Source organism: Colossoma macropomum, unplaced genomic scaffold (assembly GCF_904425465.1).
Source record: "Colossoma macropomum unplaced genomic scaffold, Colossoma_macropomum, whole genome shotgun sequence".
NCBI classification, from domain to species: Eukaryota; Metazoa; Chordata; class Actinopteri; order Characiformes; family Serrasalmidae; genus Colossoma; species Colossoma macropomum.
In genome coordinates this window covers 4540088-4566975 of record NW_023494795.1, presented here as the reverse complement: position 1 = coordinate 4566975, position 26888 = coordinate 4540088, and the positions used below count along the sequence as shown (strand labels likewise).

The 26888-nt window shown below is 40.5% G+C and overlaps 1 protein-coding gene across 3 annotated transcripts in view; it reads right to left on the bottom strand.

The window, feature by feature from the left end:
- Positions 1–631: 631 nt before the first annotated feature.
- The window catches only part of slc5a6a (solute carrier family 5 member 6a), a 30812-nt gene continuing 4555 nt past the window's right edge, over positions 632–26888 (bottom strand). Inside the window, exons 1-17 of one of the 3 annotated variants that reach the window (XM_036581241.1) lie at positions 25625–25779; positions 20706–20841; positions 19325–19747; positions 17783–17848; positions 17380–17431; positions 13954–14021; positions 13605–13759; positions 10855–10995; positions 8706–8835; positions 8513–8601; positions 7544–7656; positions 6840–6907; positions 5665–5751; positions 5330–5511; positions 4665–4768; positions 4305–4426; positions 632–2316 (exon numbers count right to left, since the gene is read on the bottom strand). In XM_036581241.1, the coding sequence (XP_036437134.1) occupies positions 2158–2316; positions 4305–4426; positions 4665–4768; positions 5330–5511; positions 5665–5751; positions 6840–6907; positions 7544–7656; positions 8513–8601; positions 8706–8835; positions 10855–10995; positions 13605–13759; positions 13954–14021; positions 17380–17431; positions 17783–17848; positions 19325–19672 (1884 nt within the window). In that variant the 5' untranslated portion in view covers positions 19673–19747; positions 20706–20841; positions 25625–25779 and the 3' untranslated portion in view covers positions 632–2157. Of the gene's footprint in view, positions 2317–4304; positions 4427–4664; positions 4769–5329; positions 5512–5664; positions 5752–6839; positions 6908–7543; positions 7657–8512; positions 8602–8705; positions 8836–10854; positions 10996–13604; positions 13760–13953; positions 14022–17379; positions 17432–17782; positions 17849–19324; positions 19748–20705; positions 20842–25624; positions 25780–26888 lie in introns of those variants that run through there. The other 2 variants (XM_036581239.1, XM_036581242.1) reach the window with 2 other exon arrangements.

Genomic DNA, 26888 nt, shown 5'->3' with positions numbered 1-26888 from the left:
ATTCATCTGATTTCAAAGTGCCATATTTTTACAACTGTGAGGCGCCTAGGAACCAATCACAATCCAATTGAAAGAAGGGGTCAGAGTTTCTGTCAGTGGAAGATGGCTCCCTTCAGTCTGAGAGGAGATGAGACCCCTGAGCAGAAAGCGTTCTGCGTTCTCCACTTCAATAAGAGTGAATCCGTCATAACTGTGCAGTGTGATTTTCGTGGGCAGTGAAGCTCCAACAGCTCAGAGCGTTCGTCGTTGGTTCCACAACACTGGATGATCTCCGAAATCGCACTGAAAGAGCCGTGAGTGCAGCGACACCCGACATGCTCAATCCAGTATGGGATGAGTTTGACTATGGCGTTGATGTTGTCTGTACAGCTGGAGGAGGTTCATACTGAGACCATGTACAATTACATGATAAACTTTATGCTCATTTAAACCATTTACAGTTTACTGCATTGATCTGTAATGATTTACAAGTGAAATCAATCATTTTGAAATCGGATTAATCTTTCTGAATCACCCTGTGCGTACATACACACACACACACACACACACACACACACACATACATATACATATATATATATACATATATATATATATATATATATATATATATATATATATATATATATATATATATATATCTCTCCAGCTCCATACGAACCCATTCATTTTGGATTTGCTTAGGAAGACCCGCTAGCGTTCGACAAACCTGGAAGGCATTACTGAATGGCAGTTTTCCTCTCAAGAAACCACTGCTATTTCTGTTACATGAGCTAACAGATATCCACATTGGCTAGTAACTGTGCTGGGTGACGGCGGGGTGAGGCACCGAGGGATCGCCAGGGATCGAGCTATCAATTACCTGGCGATAGGGCCATCGCTTAAGATGACCGTACCACTTGGGAGCCCAGCTTAGTATTTTTTAGAAGAAAATAAACAGGACTGTTGTTAGTCCTGGCCAATACTCAAGGTTTTAATATCACTATCGGAAAAAAAAAGTGGTATCAAACCATCTCTAATTATACATAATGAGTCCACAAGTGCAGCAGGTAGAGATCAGATTGAAAACCAAGCACAGAGAAAACAGGGCACTTCTAGATCAACCTAGCTGAGGTACCGACACACGGATGCAGACACGGCACACCTTTGGATTCTCGCTAGGTGCACCTTTCCGTTTTAACCCAGGCGTCTCATATGTAGTACAGGGTGGCCACTAAACAGATGAGCTAGTGCAATCATATGAGGAGGCACTTACAACTAACAATGGGTTTCAAAGATGTTTGGAGACAGGGAACAATCATTCCACATGCACTGCAAAACCTCATCGACTGCACTGAACAACGAACCGGCATCGACAGCCCCCCCGTCTACCGAAGAATTTTTGGAATCTCCGGCATTTCACAGATATTAAGCTAAACATGTGCTGCAGTAGTTCGGACACTAAGTTACTGCACTATATAGCAGCGTATAAAAGGCTAACGGAACCTAATGTCCAGCAGTGAAGAAAGACAACCTGGTAAATACATTTCAAACAAAAAAAAAAAGGGCTTTGGGGGCAAAAATCCCCCCTTATTAACGATCCTCAACTCCGTTTAACCTAGTTTATAGAGTTTAACTTCATTTGTAAATCTTTATACTCATCCTCAGTGAGGATTTTAGTTCCTTAACCATCATATTTTTTGCTTTTTTACAAACTAAGACCATACTTACAGTGTCTTTTTCAGCAAGTTTACCTGATTCTCTGAAGAAAGTCTTGGGCGACCTCTTTCACAGTGCTTTCAATTGTGTGGGTAAGCATATCTAGTGAAGTAACTGATCTTATTATTTTAGAATTTTTAACATTTAAATTGAGTAACCCATTTGAGCCCGCTGTCTTTTACACCTCAAGACCTTTCAGCAGTCCAATTACTACATTTATATATATTTTACAGACACTAAACCCTCACCCTGAGTTTAGTGTTCGACGTTACTGCAAGCGGGCCTGCCACGCTATCAGAATACATACCGGAGTACCTCTCACAGACCAGAGAGGCGAGACTGTGGGCTTTTGAAGAGTTAATATACATAGAAATTTGGCATCATAATAGTTATCCTGCTTGGTTTGTGGGGCTTTGGGTGAGAATGTAGCTTCACATACAGAAAGTTTTGAGGGACAAATCACAAAGCTGTCTCCTGCTCCACCCTGGCGAGCTGGCAGGAGGGCTGGGCGGTCTTCTCTTCCGCCTCTTCCTCCCCACTCTTCTCTTCATCTTGAAAATGGGCGACACCGTTGCTCTCTTTCTTCGCCATCTGGTAAGGCCTGCCCAGAGCTTTGGACTGTGGAGCATCATGCATAAGGTTAGAATTCAATCATATGAACTTAAACTGTATTTATAGTGTAGATGGGTGGTTCTGAACAGTGGTTTCGAGCAAAGATGTGGACTGTCTAGAGAGAAACTGAGAACCGGTTTGAGAACCACTGATGTACATCAACTCCAAACCTTGAATCCAATTCATTTTACACTATTGCAGTCTGGAACTCACTACAGGAAGCACTACAGCTCAGCTCGCTGGGTCAGTCGGTCATTTTAAACTCTTGCTCTCTAACCACCTCCACTCTGCCTGACACTGTTTTACCTGACTTTTACTATTATTGTCTTATTTTCATTCTTTTATTATTTATTTGTTTGTTTATTATTAAATCATATTCTTATTCTTTTAGTCACTTTAATACATTTTTAGTGTATTTTTTATCGTATCCAACTTTTATTTTATTTTGATTTGATTTTAACTTTTACATTTTAGCTCCGTTTTAATTATTGTTTTATATTTTTCTGTATTTTTATTATTAAAGATTTATTTTTTATACTTACCTGATTTGACTCATTTTTTATTAAATTTACTTTTATTATTTGATATGTTCTTACACATTATCGATCCCTTTTCCTGTATCAACTCGGCAACATTGTAAATGAGGGTCACCCTCAATGTTCTCAGAGGTTAAATAAAGGTTGATTGATTGATTGATTGAATTTCCAGTCTTGGACTTTGTAATCACTGGAATTAAATTTGTGTCATAGAACATATGTACACAAATCACAGCTTTGAGGTTCAAGTACTACAGATTTTCCACTCTGTGTGTACCTACAAGTTACTGTAGTGTAGGGTTTTGTGGGTTTTTGTCTACCTGTTTTTGCAAATTTTGAAAAAGTGCAAGAAAAACCTGGATGGAAAAGCCAAAAATGTCAAAAATATGGCAAAAAAAAAGTTCTTACACTTGGAGGTGGAAGAGTTGTTTTATCAATAGAAAAAAAGCACTACTCGCTTCGTCCAGCATCTCTGAATTGTTAGTTACTCTTGTGTTTCACGTGACGTCACACTGTATAGTCACCGCTATTTTGAGGACCAAATCAGGGACTGACTGCGCTACGCGATGCCTTCAATTTGCTGTGCTTTGTGAATGATTCACCTGCAAGAAGCGACAGAAGCCGAGAGACACACAGACCTTTAAATCAGTGTTTCAGACTTCAAGCCTGCACTGTATAGTTTAGTGTTTCTCTCTGCTGTTCACACCTCGTTCAGCTCAAGAAGGGATTAATTAGCTAATAATATCAGGTATTTTAACCAGGAAACCACAGGTATGCAGTGCAGGGGTTTCAGGACTGGAGCTGAACTCTGAACTAACTGCACTAGCAAACTTACAGAATCACGTCTGTCGAAACACAACGTCGTTTTCCGCCCCACGACATTCAGTCTGATATTTAACACTTATGATTCTCCATTCAAACGTCATTTAAATCTCCAGAAACAGATATATATATATAAAATCCTGTAACATAGAGGTTCCCAATCAGGGAACTGCAGTGCAATACTGCAATACTGACAAAAATTGTATCACAATATATACTTTTCCAAATCATTTGATACCAATTATTATTAGTAGTATTTATTATTAATAATTATTAATGGTGAAAGTTAAGTCTGAAAAGTATCTTGAACCAAAAATAAAAGGCTTATTCTTGGTGTAAAATACAAAATTTTATTTATATATATATAAATGGTTTTTGCCACTGCCCTGCACAAAGCCTTGTTAATTAGCTGATTAGTTGAACCAGTGCCTGTATTCTCAAAGCCTTTCAATGTACAAGTGCTGACCTTGTTTACAAACGAGAACAGCAGTTAACTCCACTAATGTAGATGCAGCATTAGAGAAAGGAAAACTGCTAAATATGCAGGGCAGGGTTTCTCTGACTACTCTAGATCACTAAAACAAATTCTGGGGCTGCCTAGAGAATTAATATAAAAGTTGATGTTTTTTTCTTTACCTTGTCCTCCAGAGGGGTAACACAGCACAGTTTCTCTCTATAGCGTTCTGGCAGAAAGAAGAGCAACGTGCCCAGCACAGGGAAAACAGTACCTGGAGTGATCTCCTTCTCCTTCCAGGGTCCTGAGCACAAGCCAGGAACAAAAACATTTTTTTGAAGTCTTACATATACTCTGAAAAAACAAGGCTTTTTAATAAATGAAACACCAGCCAAACAGATTTAGCCATTGGAGCTGCATTTTCGCTAAATTAAAGAGCTTGTCTTGTGACTTTAATATGCAGACTCCATGCTGTGTTTAACTGCTGGGAGACAAACTAAACCCTCACATAAAACCATCAGATTTTAAGAGGATGTACATACCAGTGAGAATGCTGACCAGCAGCCCCACCACTACCACTGTTGCCGAGTTGTGAGCACTGTACCACATGTATGACAAAGAATAGAGGGCCTGCACTCCAGTAGGCCTGTAGAGACACAACACAGAGGAATTTTTAATAAATCTAAATAACTTCATAATAGTTCTACTGAAATGTTCCCAGCTCAATCAAAAATACTGCAGTTAAGTAGTTCCTGCTATCAGGGTGGGAAATACTGCAATACTGACAAAAATTGTATCACAATATATACTTTTCCAAATCATTTGATACCAATTATTATTAGTAGTATTTATTATTAATAATTATTAATGGTGAAAGTCAAGTCTGAAAAGCATCTTGAACCAAAAATAAAAGGCTTATTCTTGGTGTAAAATACAAAATTTTATTTATATATATAAATGGTTTTGCTGTTGTGAGTGAATGGTCAGACTTCCTCTCCCTCTCTGCCCAGCAAGTAAAATGCGCATAACTTAGTGTACTGAAGTACAAACAGTTTCAAACTTTGACCTCTGTTATCAGACTGCAGAACATATTAATTTATCTAAAAATATCTCCTGTATTATCTACATATTAAAAAAACTAACTCTGCTTTTGATAAACAGCGCTACTGTGTTATCACCCTTAACTAAAGAGATGTCGCGTATGTACCTGGGTTTCGGTGCAACGGAAGTCATGAGTGTTGTCAAGACCGCAGTTGTTGCGTTGCCCGTGTCAGGAAAAACAGTGACGCCAGGCACAGGTGGGCCAGCTGCTTGCATACGGGCAACGAAGTTGCCAATACCAATCCAGAAAGCCATGACGAGTCCTGCCACTAAGCCAACCACGGCACCCTGAAAACATACACACACACTGTTCTGTGGTACTCTTCACTTTCTAGCCATGATTCCCATGTTACATAATGACTTGTGCTACCATATATTACAGTACATTAAGGACACAAGTTTTCATTGTCAATGTCACACAGTGCAGGAGAGCTCACTTACAATGGAGTTGGCCCAGGGGAAGAACATGCCCAGACAGAAGAGACCAAGAAGAGGACCACCAACCATTCCAAAAATACTGAGTGCTGCCTGAGGGGTTCAGTGAAAGTAAGACAAGGGAGGGCGGGAGAGAGAGAGAGAGAGAGAGAGAGAGAGAGAGAGAGAGAGAGAGAGAGAGAGAGAGAGGCGAGAGAGAGAGAGAGAGAGAGAGAGAGAGAGAGAGAGAGAGAGAGAGTGCGAGAGAGAGAGAGAGAGAGAGAGAGAGAGAGAGAGAGAGAGAGAGAGAGAATGAGTGCATGTGCCCTTATGAGAGACAGAGAAGACTGTGCTCATTTTCCACTTTCTGAAACTAAAATGAGCTGAAATCAATACATAAAAACATGCACGCACGCACGCACACACACACACACACACACACACACACACACACACACACACACACACACACATCAACAGCGGCTGCTTTTAGTAACACTTTACATCACAAACCTCCTACATATTAACTCAACGGTGCATGACATGGTCAGCAATTTTAACTGTAAGCTACCATTTATTTCAGTGTTTCACCAGAAAACAAAAATGCCATGAAAACACATTTCCTTCCTGCTGCTGTTAGACCGTACAACCTGCACTGCTCCCAGTAGAACCTCCTCCACCCCACTTTAGACCTAATAAACTGTAAATCCATCCATACTCTACGTGGAATGCTTGTAAAATACCTACATATTGTAAAGATTTTTTGTTTTTCTATTTATAATGTTTATATTGTTAACTCCTCACCATCCCATGTGTAATGTAAATCAGTACTTGTGTCCTATATATATATATATATATATAAAAATAAGTAACAAACTAAACCTAATTCTCTTCTTGTTACTCGTTTTCCTGCCCCTTTGCCGCTGTAGCACTGTAAATTTCCCTGGTGTGGGACTAATAACGGATTATCTTATCAATAGGCAATTTCTCCAAACATGTTGAGGCACATCTGAGTCGTTAAATGTATTGTTTATTTATGTGACCATTTTTGCCCAGTTTCTTCAAGGATGTAAATAATTCTGGAGTTGACCATACATTGTATCGTCTTGCAAACCACACAAAGATATTCTACTTCTAAGCTTTATTAAAAATTACAAAACTCAGTGACTAACTGTAGTAATTAAACAGATTTTAGTCCATACCTGCAGCACAGAGCCCATCAGAGAGGCGATGTAGGCCATAGCCAGACACACCAGCCCATAGCCGAGAGCTACAGCAAATAGAGAAAAGGGGACCCAAAAAAATGAAAAGAATAACCATAAATAATTAAATTAAACAAACAAACAAACAAACAAACGGATCCACCACTATACTGACCCCCAAAATCTAAACAAAATCAGAACGCATAGAAAATTTAACTGGTCCCTGAGCACAGCCCCCAGATCAGGGGTGTCAAACTCAATCTCTAAAAGGGCCATATTAAAATCTCTCAACAAATCAATGGGCCAGCTGTGTTATTTTATTTTAACATTTTGCCATGACCCCAACTGGCCATTGTTTACAAAAAATATGCAAAAAATACAATAGCAGAAAATAGGCACCGAATACTTGAATGATTCAAAAATAGTTTTAAATAAATTGTTTTATATAAAACAATATACTACATTTTTGTTTTTGTGGTGCTGCCCCATAGATTGTTGTTGGGGAGAGGGCGGAAGCACACATCATATTGCAGTGCACGCTGGGAGCTGTAGTGCAGCTCATAGTGAAATGGGCTAATATTAATAGAAAACTGAAATGATTCTGTGGGCCAAATAGGACTGTACCACGGGTCTGATTTGGCCTGCAGGGCCTTGTTTTTCACGCATGGGCTCTAGATAAAACAGGAATGGGATCCAATGCTCACCGAGGCCTTTGGACAGCAGGGTTGCTCGAGCCTCAGCCATGCCAGGAAAATGGGGTTTGATCAGGTCCTCCATGGTAACCGTTGCCAGGGAGTTGAAGGCAGATGAGATTGTGCTTCAGTTAGAATGAAGAGAAAACAGATATCAGTGCAGCATGGAACTAAGGCTTTGTTCACACAGCAGGTAAAAGTGGCCCAAATCCGATCTTTTTCTTCATATGTGACACAGATGTGTGTCTGTGTGTCAGTGTGAACAGATAAACACACTGAATCTGATATTTTCAATTCCGATTTGAGACGCTTTCATATGTGGTACTGAAATCCGATACGTATCCGATCTGCGGCAATGCAACTCAGTCTGAACAGCCAGATCAGAATTCATGCGACTTTACGTCAATCCAACTCAACATTCGTCATAATTTTGCGCTGCTGAGACTCAAACATTTAGGCTGATGTTTCTGTACCGAAAAATTCAAAAGTCATACAAAACCCACCGTGCTCAAAAAGATTTAGAAAGAAATGTCCGAACGCGGCCGCAGGAGAACGAGGCTGCAGCGTCAAAGAACAGTTAAAAGTCTGAAAGCAAAGTTTAAAGAATCCGACGACGTGAACCAAAGAAGTGACCGCGCCCTTTTAACGGCGAGCTGAACACATTCTGGGTGATGAGCCCAGCTGTCAGTCAGTGAAGCTTCATGATGGCTCCTGTGATGCTGGCAAAGATTAAGCTGATCCTCCGGGAGCGACTGGCGTTCGTTGGAAGTCATGATTGTTTACCTCTGGATGAGCCGCGTGACGCTCTGTTCTTTTGTGCATGTGGGTCAGTTTCCAGCTGATCTGTTCAGACTGATGTCACATACAGATTACATTCAAAAGATATTGTGAACAACCAAACCAAAAATCTGCTTTGGTGAGAAAAATCAGATTTTGGCCACTTTTACTTTCTGGTCCTTTACTGGGGCCTTTAGTGGTTACCTGAGTGCTCCACTGAAAAGGCAGGCAACAAACAGTCCAGGCAAACCAGGGAGGTCTCTAAGCACGTCCATCACAAAGAACAAAACCATCTACAGTGACAAGGTTGGAGAAATTACATTAGTTTCGAGCTCCTCGTGACATTACGGACAGCGAGGAATGTGTAAGAATACTCAACTCACTGTGAGACTCATACCTGGTCATTGGTCTTGACGTAGCCCTTGTCCAGAGGGCTGTCCTCCCCGTAACGGGCATACATGACCAAACCCATCAGGCAGCCCAGTGCCAGGACTATCTGTTGGCATGGAAACACCACGTAGCAGGACCTACCATGAAGAAACATGAAACAAGTGTTCATACAGGACTTCCTGGAGGGTTCATCACCAATGTGTTTTCCATCATCTACTGCATTATTGTTTACACAAAGGGCTAATAGGATCCAGACAGACCAAGAGGCTGTTGCTCTAGCAGTGTGGCATAAAATGCCTAAAGTGGAAATTAGACTCACTGGCCCTTGTTTATCAAAGCTGCACAAACAAAACAGTGCAGATTTGACCACGTTAACGACATACAGATTAGTCCGTGCCTGATTCATGAAATTTTCAGCTTTGGTGCGTGAAATCAAGCGCCAGCCAACCAGTACCTCACTTATGTGAAGGATGCCCTAATCTATGCGGGCGTTTCTGTAGGAAGGCAATACAACAGCATTCAGCGGCTCATGAGCCAATAGCTGTGCTCCTAAGCGTGAGTTCGAGCAGGGTGCGCACTGCTCCCCCTACTGACCAAACTTGATAGTGCTAAACATACGACAACTGGAAAGAATAAAATGTGAAATAAACAAAATGTCTTAGTTTTTTTTTTTTAAGATGGTAGAATGATGTAATTGCATAATGTGATTATTATCTAAAATAACACATTTAAACTCAGTAGTTCAAACAAAAGTATTTAATAAAGTAAGTAGTATAAAACAAAAGCACAGTATAGTAAGTCCTTAAATGGAACACGGAGTAGTTGCAGCATTTGTTTATACCAATGTGCATGTAAAATAAGGGCATCCACTTTTGTACTGGACTACCATGTGCACAAATGATTAGTATTACTTTTATTTTCTATTTTTACTCTTTCTAATGATATTATGGACAGTATAATAGTTTTTGGTCAGTTAACTGCAAATCAAGCATTTTTCTCAGACTGTTAAAACTTTTGCGCTCAAATTTACGCACACTCCAAGCAGACACAAGTTTGATCGTACAGATATGCCAAAGGTGAAAGGGGTGAATAACAAAAATTTCAGATCAGATCTCATCACAAACTTTGATGAATCAGGGCCATTGACTTCATTTCATTGCACTTGAAAGCTCACAGTATTCTGAGTACATATGGCAATAAACTTCAATGATAAATGACCTAAATAATATATACAGTACCAGTCAAAAACTGGGACACCTCATTACAGTCATGGGGTCTTCCTTATTTTCACAATTTTCCACATTTTGGAATAAGAGTTACACATGAGTGTTATTTTACTGGATAACTCTAAAATAACACACATAGAATTATAATCCAAGCTTTAATAATCCAGTTCACCAAAAGTAATTTTTAGATGTTTGAAATAATATTTGAGTAATCCTAAAAAACAATACATGTATAAATAATATACTGCAATTAACTGTTTACATAATTTTTCCCCCCAAAAGACTTGATCTTCACATTAGAACTACGATGAATTCTCTGGATATTAATTTTATAATATGCAGCTTCCTCTGTTATTTTAGAGAATCTAAAATCTATTCATTTTAATTTATAGCTTCTAGTGTTTTACTAATTATTTGAAAGCTCTGAAGTTGCACAGGAGTAGCATCATTTTAAAAATTAGAATCATTTTATACACTTCTGCAATCACGTTGTCTTTACATCACTGAAAATACTGATTCCAAACATGTGAACAGTGATTCTTTGACCGCTAATGTTTGTCATAGAAATTGAATTCAAGTGTCTAAAGTCAACGTGAATTGAAAATCATGATTTTCCTTCCGTACCGTGACATTTCAGTCATGGTTGGGTTTACTGAGAGTTTACTGAGCGCTTGATGACAGGGCTGGTGGGAAGTGTCTAGGTCTCTTAAATGATATTATGAATCGCGCTTAAAATAAACAACCAGGGACATGAACTAACAAGAACGGTCAATTTTGATTTCTGATTGACCTTATAGGCCATTGGATCAATATGTCCTGGAGAAACATATGTTTATCAGAATATATAATCTATATACATGTGTGTGTATACATATTTCACCCATTCATTTTATGTAACCAAACAACTCAGCTCTGGTGGTGATTACTGACATGATGGCTTCTTTCTCAGTGCGGGAGCTGAGGTATCTCTGGACCTGAGCCTGGTTCACTCCATACAGCGCCAGCATGAGGAAGATTCCCCCTACAGCCAGAGTCCAGAACGTGTGCCTCTCCAGCGGGTCAGGGTTCAGTCTGCATGGTTAAACACAAAGAAGAGCGTCACTGAATGTACTACAGAATACAGAACGGGGATGAGACACTGCTAAAGCACAGCATAGCAGAGGTCATTAACTGCGGACCTGAGGAGCTGGAGGTCTGGGTAGCTTGAAAACCTCCCTCCAAAACCAGGGTTCAAATCCTAGTTCTTTGCACTGCACAGTTTTGTAGTGTCTCTAGTCTACACACCTGGTCCAGTCAATGAGGTACTTAGATAATTAGCTAACCAGTCAAATCATGTGTGCTCAGATGAGACAAAGCAAAATAGGTGCATTGTGTTGGGTTTGCCAGGATTGGGGTTGGGGAACCCCTGTTAAAGCAGGTCTGGCAGAGCTGGGAAATCAGTGAACTGTGCTGGACCGCTGGCTCTCTATGGCCAGAAATGATGGGCCAAAAGGCTGGGAAAACCCAACAGAGACAGAGAACCAAACACACAGGTGTGGGTGAGGAGAAATGATTCATTTGCAACATTCTTAAATGAAAATAAGCATCCTATTGAACAGCGATACACCGAAAGGAATATTCTTAGTCAAACTGGAAACCAAAATTCAAGACATGCCAGTCTGAAAACCAAAATCTTAACTTTCTTTTTTTAATTTGCAAATTTATTTATGCTTTGAACAAAAGTTCAAAATATAAAAACAAAGTAAATACACTTTTATTGCTGATAAAATCTGCTTTCAATAGGATGAAACTGAACTGACCAGGTAAAAACAGTTCACAAAACATAAACTTACTATAATTATTACTGTTTGTGGGCTACAGTATGTGCCATGCTTCACGACAGAGAACTGTTGGTAATTCAAGTCAAATTCTGTTAATTTCTGCTTATACTTTTCATTTTTGCACTGCCGTTCTGAAGATGTCATTTCTAAAACAGATGCTAGGGCACGCATCGAGTGGTATCAGATCTGTAGTGGAGAACTTCTTAAACGTCGTTTCCCTTGAGCAGTGCAGTGGGTAACACTTCTGCCTTCTAAGCTGTAGACTGGGAGTTCAATCCCCGCCCGGGTAAGCACCCTACACTATACCAATAAGAGTCCTTGGGCAAGACTCCCAACACCACCTTCACCTACCTGTGTAAAAATGTACAAAACTTTGGGCCTTTTATCTTTTACAAAATGTTTCAGTGCCTGAAATTTTGGTGTATCCCTACTACTAACTAAATACACCAAAGCCTTTTCTCCAGGGCCCTCCAAATTTGCCTCTCACTCTCTTTGAGGTTGGAGAGTCCTTATTCACTTCCAAATTAGCCGAAAGTGGCCCCCGTCAGTGACTGAGGAAGAGCGACAGTCTCTAACCATGGGGTGGTGTTTCATGTTTTGTTAAATGGAGCAGCGACGGAACATTAAGCCAAGCAACGCTTAGCAGTAAAAATAAAGGGTTAAGACTTCCCAACTTTTATTCTTTTTAGTTATTTCTTTTTACTTTTTAAAGTAAGCTCACATCACGACCTAAAAATAATAGCACCAAAAGGGTTCTGTGGAGCGAAGCCATAGCGCAGGGGCCGGCAATCCAAATGTTAGAAAGAATCAAACCACCCTGGGCGCCACAACATTTCATGTCCATTTTAATATCTTGGCTGTAAACATGTATGTTTGATGTATGTGCTGATGTCCTAGTATCAGCTAAAACATATATAATATAAAAACAGACTTTTAGCTCAGCTATAGCCGTTTTTCTCATCTCTGGCAGGAAATTTTCCAGAAATTAGAACAGTTTCTTGTAAAATGTCCTAACATTCAACTTTTTATGAGGCTGAAGTCGCTTCTCATTCACCAGCTTCTTGTTCGAATTCTCCCGTTCCACCTTAAATGGTGCCTGAGGAGCCAGAATGTAACTGCTGCACCATTTAAGGTGGAACAGGAAAATTGAAAAAGAAGCTCGCAACTTTTTAGTGTCTGACAGTTTCTCGCTTCAGATTAAACGTATCAGGAAACCAGCTGGAGTGATTATAAACACAAATAAGTCCATTTATCTCCAAATTATCAATGTTCGTCTTAGCTAGGCAAGACTGTTGTCTGTTGCTCTGGCGACCAGTAGTATGCGCCGATTTTCAGGGTTAAGGGATGAATAAGCAGTTCTACATTAACTCCAGAGTTTAAGACCATTTACTGTTAAACTGTGTTGAACGATCAGCAGAGCTTTATTTTACTGTAAAGGAGGATTATTTTATTTTTACCTACAGTAACCCTATGCTGACCCCCGCCATAGAAGAACCACTCAGTTCCCTACAGAAACCTTCAATGGGTGAGACTAATTTAAAAGTTTGAAGAACCTCCACACAACGTAAATGTTTTGAAAAACATCCCCGTGAGTTTAAAATACTTCACAGGACAGCACAGTGGATAACACCAACATGTAAGACTGAATGTCTGATTCGCCGCCCAGGCAGAACGGCACTTGGTCACCGCACCAATGTGTACACGGCTACACACTGGCAACGTGTACCACCGTCATGTACCATCACCGTTCACACCAGTTCTGCAATTAAAAGGCAACATCCGAATGCAGCATTAAAAACATGCCACAGAAGGCAGAAAAAGGCCCCAAGGAATGTCTGCTTTGATGGAGTTTCTACTCACTCCAGGCCGGAGATCCGGCTGCCGTTCTGTGCCTTCCTCCACACCTCGCTTATACCCCCTGCCTGGTGGGCCCCCACCACAATCACCGCCAGCTGCCCAGCGAACATCACGATCGTCTGGAACACGTCCGTCCAGATCACAGCTTTCAGGCCACCCTGGAATAAGACATAACCATGCGGTCATGGGACAGGAGGTCATCTGAGCCCGACAAGCCAGAAAGTGAGCGAATGTTGATGAAAACATCAATAACAAACATAACTCAGATGCTGTCATCATAAACACGAAACACATGCTCGAGTTCCGATAACTGCATTATGTGTTGAGAAACAGACAGAAGGACAAGTCTTACCAGCGTTGTGTAAAGAGTGCACACGAGTCCCATTGCCAGGACCGCCCCCCAGAGGTCAAACCCAGTTACTGCAATACACATGAAATAAGAAACCTTAGCAGAACATTCACTGGTAGAAGACCACAGCCTTCATTCGTGCACTTTATTGCTCGCGGTACATATTGGCTTAAAATAGCCGCTGTTCTTATTCTAGGGTTTCAGTCACGTGATTTTGTGTTGTGGCCGCCATATTTCGGACCGAATTTCTGGCTTTGCTGCTCTGCATGAACGTAACCAGAGGTGAAAAATGGCTAAAATGACTCTCCTTACTTTGGAAGAGAAAAAACGTTAGTCGATAAAATAGGCTGTGATCCTTTTACAGTTTCCCCCTGAACTCCTGGTCCCACTTAAACTGGCAGAAAAGCTACCAAATCTGTGTTTTCCTGACATTTATATTCATCTCATACAGAACAACTTTAACTTTTTAGATAACTTTAGCTGATGTTAACAGCCGAGAGACAGTCGTCCCCCTAACGGAGCTGCAGACAGCCGGTATAACTTTACTCTCTGTTTCTGATTTAAATGACGTTTGAATGGAGAAACATAATCGTTAAATATCAGACTGAATGTCGTGGGTCAGAAAACGACGTTGTGTTTCGACAGACGTGATTCTGTAAGTTCGCTAGTGCAGTTAGTTCAGAGTTCAGCTCCAGTCCTGAAACCCCTGCACTGCATACCTGTGGTTTCCCTGGTTATAATACCTGATATTATTAGCTAATTAATCCCTTCTTGAGCTGAACGAGGTGCGAACAGCAGAGAGGAACACTAAACTATACAGTGCAGCGGCTCCAAGCCTGGAGTGAAAACAATGAATTACAGATCTTGTCATCCTCGGTTTCTGTCGCGTCTTGACTCTGTCCTCAGAATAGTGCTGACTATACAGTGTGACGTCACGTGAAACGCGAGAATACACAGGCATGCACATCTACTGTGCTGAGAGAATTAATGATTCACTCAAGCTAAAACTGCTAGTAAGAGGTGAGCAACTAGCATCATTCAAATGAGATCATGGCCCCCACCCGCCTTCACTTATTACCTATTAGCTATACTGCATTCCAGGGTGAATGAATCATTTAATGGAAAACCCCAACCAAAAAAGAAAATCTTTCATAAACATGCTTATTCGCATCCTACAGCAGTGCATTAGCAGGCTCTGTAATGAGATGTTTTCATTTTAAAGTACAAGAAACCCCTCTTCTGATGATGTATCTAGAGAGAGGAACAACACTGGGGAGTGTTTTTGGGGTGAGGCCATTTGAAATGCCCTTTTTCCTTTTCATCAGCTGGCGAACGCAGAGTAAAAGCACATAGCTAAAGTCACTGCTAGGAAGCTGAATACCTTACTTTAACCATTTATCTGTAGATAAATAGAGAGAATTAATTGCTCAAACAACAGAAATGACTTGTCAGATGAGGAAAACAAGCTTAAAGCTAAAGCAAAGGTAGCTACCTATTTAGATACACTATATGGACAAAAGTATTGGGACACCTACAGGAGCTTTTATGACCACCGTTCTAAATCCTTAGGCATTAATATGGAGTTGGTCCCTCTTTGCAGCTCTAACAGCTTCCACTCTTCTGGGAAGCTACAAGATGTTGGAGTGTGTCTGTGGGAATTTTTGCCCATTCATCCAGAAGAGCATTTGTGGGGTCAGACACTGATGTTGGACGAGAGGGTCTGGCTCACAATCTCCATTCTAGTTCATCCCAAAGGTGTTTGATGGGGTTGAGGTCAGGGCTCTGTGAGGGCCAGTCAGGTTCTTCCACACCAAACTCACCCAGTCAGGCCTTTATGGAGCTGCTTTGTGTACTGGGGCTCAGTCATGCTGGAACAGGAAAGGTTCTTCCCCAAACTGTTCACACAAAGCTGGAAACGTACGATTGTCCAAAATGTCTTGGTGCTGAAGCATTAAGATTTCCCTTCACTGGAACTAAGGGTTCTAGACCAACCCCTGAAAAACAGCCCCATATCATCATCCCTCCTCCACCAAACTTTACAGCTGGCACAGTGCAGTCAGGCAGGTAACGTTCTCCTGGCATTCGCCAAACCCAGACTCGTCCATCAGACTGACAGACAGAGAAGCTGATTCGTCACTCCACAGAATACGTTTCCACTGCTCCAGAGTCCAGCGGCGGCGCTTTACTCCACTCCATTCGACACTTGGCGCTGTGCTTGGTGATGTAAGCATGGTTATGTGCTTGATTTTATACACCTGTGAGAATAGGACTGAATGAAAAACCTGAATTTAATGATTAACAAGTGTGTCCCAATACTTTTGTCAGTGTAGTTTACCTTAATTTGGTTCCTGTTCTCTGGCATCCATTCTGTTTTGAATAAGGATAAAGTCACTGTTTTCTTTATGAGCGTGTTCAAAAACTGAGCTACAAAAAGGAGCTACAATAATTCTATCATGCTTGTCCTTTTTAGGCTACAGATCAGTGGCTTATGGGAGTCAAATCCAGCCAAAATAAGAAATTATGGTTAAAACAATGGTCTTTTGGTCTGACGTTTGAGTCAGACCAGATCTGAGACATGATGATGGTTTTCCCGAGACTCGAAGTCTGAGGATGTCCTAAAATGTACCCTGAATCCCCACAAAGTGGGGAAATGAAAAGGAAAACACCAGCAGGTGGCGCCTGTGTTCGTTTCTGTTTAACTTTTTAATTCTGGCGCTTCAATCGCGTCCACGCCGAAAACTGAATCTCAAACGGTCACTTTGCTGTTGATTTATCCATTTTACATGTTCATACCGTCAGATATGCAGCTTATGAAAAAGACAACACTGTAAACATTGCATTTAGATTTTAATTTTGACACATCAATTTCATGAAGAAAAGGCAAAGCCAAAGAGAAGCTTGGATTTTCTTTTCTCTGTTAGCTTTTCCATTTTAGATACAGCCATGAAACACCAGAGTAATGACTAAAATGAAATGACACATAGCTGTTTTAAATTGACTTTTATTTTTCTCACAAATGACTCGCGCTTATGTTGGTAGAGACAGATACTTCCTCTGGATAGACAAAGCACTTTTTTGTAAGTAAATGTAAATGTAAATGGTGTTTCATTTTCAATTTTGGCAGGATGTTCGCCCAGGTGTTTGGAAAAAGAAATGGCAAAAGAGGTTTGCATTTACATTTCACTGTTTGAATTGTAATTTCTTTTTTGGCCGGACATGCCTGCCATAGTGGCTAGGCTATTATTCAGGATTTGGGTGACACCACAGGGATTCCTGTTGGTTTCATGATGTACTCACATAATTTATGCAAGGTGCTGCAGTGAGAGAACGATGATAAATGAAAAAATGGAAACTACATAAAACCGAACATTCTTTAAAACCGAGGAGGCTGAGAAATATAATGCAGCACTGCAAAATAGCTTCATTTACCTGCATTCAGCGCAAGGGCAGGGGCATAGAGGACCACTCCCATGTAGATCACCTACAGGGCCAGAAACACAAAATACAGAAACATTCAGCTACTCTGAAGGAAAACCATGGGTTAAAGATTAAATAAACAGCAGCCCAGTGAACTTCATGCTGTGTCATGCTGATACCTTCATAACATGTAACCTTAGAACTTCAACACTGAACCAAATATTGTGGACCACAGAGATGAAAACATATATTTTTTAAGGTCTGAACAAACCAAAACAATTCTGAGAAAAGGAAAATATTGCCCCAGAACTTGAGCTGCTGAAACGATTCATGTTTATGTAACTTTTAAAGGTTCAGATAACAAAATCTTTTACACATCCTGCCTCCAGACTCACCCAGACCAAACTAGACTCACCATCTGAAAGATGAAGGTCACAGTGCCACATATTCGCACGGTTTTATTGAAGCGAAGCTCCAGATACTGATAAGGGAAAGAATAGAGGGAAAAAAAATAGATTAGACTTCAGTTCACGGGCAATCATCTTACACTTTCACCTACATTGTAAAGGGAATGAGCGAGGACGCATTTACTTTCACTCAGAATATGCGAACGTCTTAAAATAGGTCTATGAAAGCGATTTAAAGACAGCAGCAGCGCATATAAGCTCAGAAAACTGTCTCCACAACCTGAACTGCATTATGAGTAAATGTGACACACTTGTCTTGTCAGCATCTTCACAGACATCCTTTTTCACAGAGGCTGACTGTGAGGGATGTGCTGACTTGCATTCTGTGATTCAGCAACTTATGGCAGCATTTTTAAATTACCAAGACAAGACCCAAAAATATGCCCTATTCACTACGTAGTGCGCTATTTTGCTAGTGCACTTTTTGTCCCCTTGGAAATATAAGGTTCAGTCTGCGTTCTGAGCAGTTTTGAGATATTGAGCTTCAAAGATTTTGCTTTCTAAATAGCAAAACTGACATGTGGATCACGTTTCTTTCATATACAACCCCATTTCCAAAAAAGTTGGGACGCTGTGCAGAACGTAAATAAAAACAAAATTAAACGATGTGCAAATCATTCAAATCTATATTTAATTGAAAATAGTACAATGACAAGATATCAAATGTTGAAACTGAGAAATTTTATTGTTTTTTGAAAAATATAAGCCCACTTTCAATTTGATGCCAACAACACGTTGGGACGGGGGGCCTGTTTACCACTGAGTGTCATCAACTCTTCTGTGAAATTGTGAAATGTTTTTCCGTTCTCGTTTAACAGCTGCTCAACAGTTTCGGGGGCTCATGTGTCATATTTTTGTCGTGGTGGTGTGTTAGTGTGTGCTGCGCTGGTCTGAGCGGATCAGACACAGCAGTGCTGCTGGAGTTTTTAAACACCTCAGTGTCACTGCTGGACTGAGAATAGTCCACCAACCAAAAACATCCAGCCAACAGCGTCCTGTGGGCAGCGTCCTGTGACCACTGATGAAGGACTAGAGGACGACCAACACAAACTGTGCAGCAGCAGATGAGCTATCGTCTCTGACTTTACATCTATAAGGTGGACTGACAAGGTAGGAGTGTCTAATAGAGTGGACAGGGAGTGGACACAGTGTTTAAAAACTCCAGCAGCACTGCTGTGTCTGATCCACTCAGACCAGCACAACACACACTAACAAACCACCACCATGTCAGTGTTACTGCAGTGCTGAGTGTGATCCACCACCCAAATAGTACCTGCTCTGTGAGGGTCCATGGGGGTCCTGACCACTGAAGAACAGGGTAAAAGGGGGCTAACAAAGTATCAGAGAAACAGATGGACTACAGTCTGTAACTGTAGAACTACAAAGTGCACCTATGTAGTAAGTGGAGCCGATAAAATGGACAGTGAGCGTAGAAACGAGGAGGTGGTCAGAATGTTAAGCCTGATGTATATACATATCTAAAACGTTACCTGGTAGGCACTGGAGAGGCGCAGACGGTAGAACACAGGTATGAAGATGTGTGCAGGGATGAGCAGGCCCAGGAAATAGGAGCAGCCCAGGAACCAGTACTGTGTGCCGTACGTGTAGATTTCAGAGGGCGCGCCCAGGATGGCCACGGCAGACTGGAAGGTGGCCAGCAGGGAGAGGGACACAGGGAGGCAGCTCATGCTGCGGTCGGCCAGCAAGAACTCCTGCGTGGTCCTCTGGCGGCCCCCCGAGAACGCATAGAATAGGCCGATGCCCGTCGACGCCACCAGCAGCAGGGCGAAGATCACGTAGTCCACCGTGGTGAAGTGCATCTGGACTACTTCCCCCATGATGCTGTGCGGTGAGGACAAAATGCCTAGTGCAGTGCTAGTGAATGGTTGTCCATGGAGTCCTCACAAACCCCTCTGTGAAGCATTAAACAGCACATTATGGTCAATGATCCACCTCAGAAGAAGAAACGAGCAGCAAAGTAATAAAAAGAGTAAATCTGAGTTTAAGAGAGCTTTTAAATGATATTAAGGCTAAGTTATCATGACCATAATTAAACTAAACCACAAGTATAACAGATTAATTTACAACAACATACTCAGACAATCCATGCCAAAAGTTACTCTTAGCCTGGTATCCTGCTGACATGGATGAAGCCTTAATATAATCCTGCCCTACATGATATTTTGGGACTGCTTGTTGGTAGTACGTTCATACTTATCACAATGACCACTAACGGTCCACTTAAACAAGTACTAAGACTAATAACGAACCATGCAGACACCTGCATTGCCACCAGATGCCCAAAATGACCCTTTGCCCTATCATTCTAGCCAGGTTTTGGCAACTGAAGAAAAAGGTTATATGAAAACAGGTCCTCTAAGGTCATGTAAAAATAGCCTGAGTAATGTTCTAGGTTTCTCTTTCAGTGTAATTTCTGTCCCTATTATAGCCACAGCCTCTACTGGGCATAGAAAATGACTATATTCCTGTGTAAAAAGGTCAACTGGACTGCGATACGCAGTAAAAATTGGCTGCTCAACCTACAAATAAATACTTCATGTGCTAGTAAGCAATTTAACTGTCAAGCAAAAACTTGATTTTAGTTTAAAATGAACGAAAACAATAATTTTCATCTGTTTAAACTTCTGCCCGGTTACAATTTCCGCCATGAAATATAATCTATAGGCATAATCCGCTAAAAGCTCTTTTGTTTTGGTAATAAAACAAACGTCACCGAACTGATAAGCTTCTGAATAACATTCAAAATGAGCCTCTTATCAAAAACTACGAGTCAAATGAGCGAAAGAGAGAGAGATTAACAAAAAGACACATAAACCAAGAGTAAAGTAGTAGATACACCGAAGTACATACCGTCTCCAGTGCTTGGAGAGGTGATTTATTGCCCTGTGGCCGGAGCTGCGTGATCTGGAGGGGTCTGCCTCCCTTTCTGGGCATTTAAAAAGGGAGGAACTAGGCGTTTCTGACGGAGGACGACCAACTGCTACAGCTGGAAGAGGCAGGACAGCATTACTGAGAGCAGCCTGTGCAAAACATTTATTGCAACAATTTAGTCCCAAAAACCTACAAATCTCATCTACTATTCTTTTCAATTATGGGGTGCTGAGGAAAGTCCTACCACAGGAATTACAAGGCGAGCAAGGTATAAAGAAGTAGGGCTAATGATTAATGAAGCTTAATGCTCTTAGTTTTTCACCAGCAACAACTCTCAATGCCATTATTTTACCCAAATTAAAACCATGACACATTTCAGAGATTTTGTTTTTTTGGGGGGATTTTTTTTAAGAAAGTGACTGAGAATATGAGAAAATCTTGCCAGTTAGCATCAAGTAAATTTCATGGTAGCTATCACCCTCTAGCTTTTATTTACAACCCCATTCCCAAACAATCTGGGACGCTGTGCAAAATGCAAATGAAAACAAAATGCAAATAATTTAAACCCTATATTTAATTGAAAGTAGTACAAAGACAACATATCAAAATGTTAAAACTGGGAAATGTTATTGTTTTTTGAAAAATATAAGCCCATTTTCAATTTGATGCCAACAACAGGTTCCAAAAAAGTTGGGACGGGGGCCTGTTTACCACTGTGTTTCATCACCTCTTCTTTTAACAACACTCTGTAAGCGTTTGGGATGTTTGAAATGTTTTCCCATTCTTGCCTAACATAGGATTTCAGCTGCTCGTCAGTTCAGGGTCTCCTTTGTCATATTTTTCATTTCATAATGTGCCAAATGTTATCAGTGGTGACAGGTCTGGACTGCAGGCAGGTCAGTTTAGCATCCAGACTCTTAATACGGAGCAATGCTGCTGTAATACATGCAGAACGTGGTTTGACATTGTCTTGCTGAAATAATCAAGGCCTTCCCTGAAAAAGACGTCGTCTGGATGGCAGCATATGTTCCCAAAATATGTATATATCATTCAGCAATAATGGTGCCTTCACAGATGTGCACGTCACCCATACCATGTGCACTAATGCCCCCCTATACCATCATGAATACTGGCTTTTGAACTGTGCACTGATAACAAGCTGAGTGGTCTTTAGCCCGGAGGACCGGTTTCTGAGCCCATGCAGTGATTTCCACTACAGAATCATGTCTGTTTTTAATGCAGTGCCATCTGAGGGCCCAAAGATCACGGCCAGCAAATACTGGTTTTTGGCCTCGTCCCTTACAGACAGAGATTTCTCCAGATTCTCTGAATCTTTTAATGATACTTTGTACCGTAGATGATGAAAAGCAAAAGTTCTTTGCTATTTTATGTTGAGAAACGTTATTCTTGAATTGTTGCAATATTTGATCATGCAGTCTTTCACAGAGTGGTGAACCTCTTTGTGATACTCTTTTATACCCAATCATGTTACTGACCTGTTGCCAATTAACCACCAGGTGTTTTTTAAAATTACACAACAAAACCAGCCTTCTGTTGCTCCCGTGCCAACTTTTTTGGAACATGTTGTTGGCATCAAATTCAAAATGTGCATATATATTAAATATATATTGTTGTCTTTGTACACATTTTTAATGAAATATAGGGTTTAAATGATTTACACATCATTGTATTTTGTTTTTATTTATATTTTGCACAGCGTCACAACTTTTTTTGGAAATGGGGTTGTACTTCTACTAAAAGTTTTGTGTTTACCATTCAAGCTGCATTCAATGAAAAAAACAAAACAAGAAAGAAACAAAACAAGTGAAAACTGATAGTAGTAAGAGCGATAGAGTTTAGCTTCTAGTTCAAAATAAACCCACACAGTGGGCTGCACAGACCTACAAAACAAAATAATACCATTCATAGTCAGCAGTCTATAAGCTCCTGTTCATTACTGCTCCACAGAAAAGCAGTGAAGGGACGCTGGCTGGTCTTGTGAGACGTAACGGGTTTCATTAAATTCCACACCGTGTGACTTGCGCTCATGAGAAATCGAGTAGATCCTAATGTCTCCGATCTGAATCTGTAACAGCTTATATCTACAGCCTTTCCACTCTAGGCCTAAGATTTGCTTCACTAAAGGAATTTCCCTTTAAAACAGTTAAAAGCAAAGCTAATGCGAGCGAAACAAATGCAGTAAAGCGGTTATCAGGGTTTTAGACTTTGCCACATGAGCACCTGAGAGAAAAACCCAAACACATTCATTCCAGATGTCACTAACCATTTACAGACATAATAAATATCTGTTTTGAAATACGCGAGCAGTATAGAACTCTAGTTATCCATTACTTTCCTCTGGTTTTTGTTTAAACTGCTCCACAGCTTGGGCAATCAGATTCCAAGAAAAACAGAAATAAAAATAAGGCTGGATTTTACTGATCGGCAAAATGACTCCTTTGAAGCGAGTCAGACCAATAGGCTCAGTTCAGAAAGGGAAACCGGCTCGCCTCGGCTCCAAAATGGCTTCATCCAGTAGCGCCGTCAGGTTATTTTGTTCTCAGAATAATCATTTCATTTATATAATCTAATTTGATTATATAATTAACAAAGTATGCATCAAGAAATTCAAGTCAGATGGTAAGTAGTTTCACTGGATGGGCAGCCAGGCGAAAACACAGACAAACATCATCTGAGTTTTTATATGTAATGCTGACAGTAAAACAGTTACAAGTATGTTTTTTGTTGGTAAACAGCCTGCATGTACTAAAAAGTGCATTTGTGCCAAAATGATCGCAAAACTATTGTAAAACAGTGAGTGCGTTTACATGCACTTAGTCCGATAACTGTGGAAAATCAAACTTTATCAGTAATCTGATCAATATGTTTACACGCTCTTGAGTAATCAGGTAATGGGAAAACTCCAGGTCTACATGAGTCAGACAGTAATCACATTTCTGCTTTGCAACCAGCCAATAAACTCACAGAAGAAGACGTGACTAACAATGTAAAACTCTTTTTTTTAAACATTTGCAACTTTACCTGAAAATATGAACTTACATCACCTAGAAAATGAAGAATATTTAAATCCTTTATTCGTGTTTGGTTTCAGCGCTGCCCCAAAGTGTTTTGCTGCGTCTTGCGACATCCACCGTCTGATCTCACGCATGCACAGACTGGGAAATCCGAAAGAAATCAGAGTAAGAGTTCACATGCACTGAGAAATCTGATTACTGAGCTAAAATCCAGCCTCTTCATCGGATTTCTAGATCGGATTTCTAGGTCGGAGTATGGTGTTTACATGACCATTTGAATAATCTGAAAACTGCAGAAATCCGATTATGATCAGATTATCGAGTGCATGTATACATACTCAGGCTTCAGATTCATAATGATCTCATGCAATAACTTTGTGCGAGTTCGTTTTTAGAGACAACGACCCACATTTATCAAACCTCTCAGAGTAAAAAACGCTGCTTTGGGCTCAGTTTATGTCTTTTACACATCAGTGAATAGAACTACATGGATTGAAGTGCCCTGATCTGAGATCAGTGTTTCGTTAATCTGATACACTTCATAAAATTGGGCCATTAAAGACTTGGGACGTCTGGTTCCCATCACCACCACTGTGAAAATTTCTGACTGGCGCGAAACTGCAGCATTTCACATCAAACCACTTTGAATGACCCAAAACTCATTACAGAAATAATTAGTTAGAAATAAAGGTAATTTATTTTTTATTCATCAAGGTATAAACAATACAAATGTTCCCTCAAAGCTCCAACAGTGGTTTTAAGGTCTGATTGTGAACCTTAAATAAGTTTTTCCAGGTGAAAAGTTCGTATTTGTACCTTTTCGTAACCGAATGTTTTAAAACAGAACAGTAAAATAAAAGCCTGGAGACGAGACGGGGTGTGTGGAGTCAGTACAGCTTAGAACATATCATTTCAGTGGATTATGGTTCAGTTATGTTCCCTGACTAAAGGTACTGAGATGGAGCCTTGAGGGAACCCACCCCAGTGACAGTTTACTACCTTTATTTCTGAGAATGTACAATATAAATATACACATATTCCTCTTTATGCAACAACTCACACCAAAGCAGAACTCAAAGCCATTTCAGGTGTCAAAGTTCTTCATCCTTGTGTCATCTGGACACAGAATGCTGCCAAGATATTATTGTATTCTCTGTTATGGCCCAGAAGTAATAGAAGATACACTTTGTTCCCTCGAGTGGTACAACAAAACATTAACAGCAGGTGGGAGTGAACTTACAAAATTATAAAAGCCTCTTTAATCTCAGTGGAATTTCATTTACAGCCTTTAATACGGAGCCCACTTTAAAAAAAACACTGATAATTCTCTCTTATAATCTTGGTTATAGAGTCGCGAAGGTGATACGGCAGTGTCATATGGCACATATCACACGTCTGTAATCAGATTTATTTCTTTACATAAGATCACGTAGTGTTAGAGAGTGACGACTGAGGATTGCGCGGCTCAAATAAAAGGCCCAGCACTGCACACAGTCTAAATCAATAGCCTGCATGGTGGTCATGATAAGCATAAAAATAGCCAGATAGCAAATAGATAGAGAGCCGCAGCTCCTCAAATAATCATTTATACGCAGAGGATAAAAGCTCTAAATACAAAAGAGCTTCATTACAGGTTCACTCAAAGCACACATGCAGGTACACAGAACGCCACAACCTGTTTATCTGTGGTCACAAGGTTTCTGCTGATCAAACCAGGGAACTGAGCCACAGCATCATGTCTGTTTGATTTTCCTAAGCCCCTGTGATCAGACCCCGCGTAGAAGATAATCTGAGTCATTAAAGACAGATTATGAGTCATCGACCTCGAGCAACGGTGCCCCACCATCTCAACGCACAACGTACCCCGGGGAGCTAATCATACAGTAAACGTCCGCCGCACCAAAGACTGCAAAATCCACCGTCATCCATGATACAGGCCTGAGGGACACGACTGCACTCAGATCAATACGTTCACTTCAGGAGTTATCTGGCACCTTTCTTAGCGTACCAGTAGCGCTGCGGTACATCAGTTTGTTGCTGGGCTATTTAAAATCATGGGCGTGTATGAGTTCCGTGAGTGGGAGAGCAGCCAGTGTTCCAGAATAGCAATTAGAGAGCTCACAGCATTCACAGCACCATCTGACCTACAGCATGATGGTTTACACTGTACAAATTTCGGATGGACCATTCCACCGAATCGGTTCAAAGCCAGAATGAAAAGGCAACGGGAAAGATTTAAGACGAACATCGATAATTTGGAGACGAACAGACGTTCATAAATCACTCCAGCTGGTTTCCTGATATGTTTAATCAGCAACGAGAAACTGTTAAACACTAAAAAGCCGCTTCTCCTTCACCAGCTTCTTGTTTGAATTTTCCCGTTCCACCTTAAATGGTGCAGCAGTTACATTCTGGCGCCTGAGGCACCATTTAAGGCGGAACGGGAACATTCGAATGAGAAGCACGCGAATAAAAAGTGAATTTTTAAAATTTTTTAAATCCACTTCTTTAAGGTATGCAGGCCCTTTTCCTTTTGTTGTTCCTTTGTTTGTTGTCTTGTTTTTTTATTGTCTTGCACATTATTTCAATAATTTAAGTCTCTTATTAGTAAAAACTGTTAAAAAAAAAAAAAGCAATAAAATACACATTACTTTAAAAGAATCCTGTTGTTTTTCACCCTAATCTCTTTCTACCGCACCTGCTGCGTCTGGTCGGTTACCATGGACAGTAATGTGGACGCGTTCCCCTGCACTGAGAAACGAACAGAAAAGCTGCTCACATGACACTGAATTATACGAGTCTTACAAAAAGTGACTGGGCAGTGGCTGAACTCTGTAAATAAATGTTTTTAATAATAATAATAATAATAATAAAAGAATATTTACAGAAATTGTCATTTTAATTACAAAAAAATCAACATGCTTTAATTAAAACTAAAGAATAATAATAAATAAATACCGTGAACTGAACGAAATAACTGCGCAAATGTATGACTATAAAATGCAAAATGCAACAAAGTTGAGTTTCAGGTCAACAAGTTTTCTGTTATTTTCTACATTATCTCAACAAACATGTTGAAGCTGGTCTCAGTGGTAATGTAATGACCCCATGTTACGACGTGGCATAT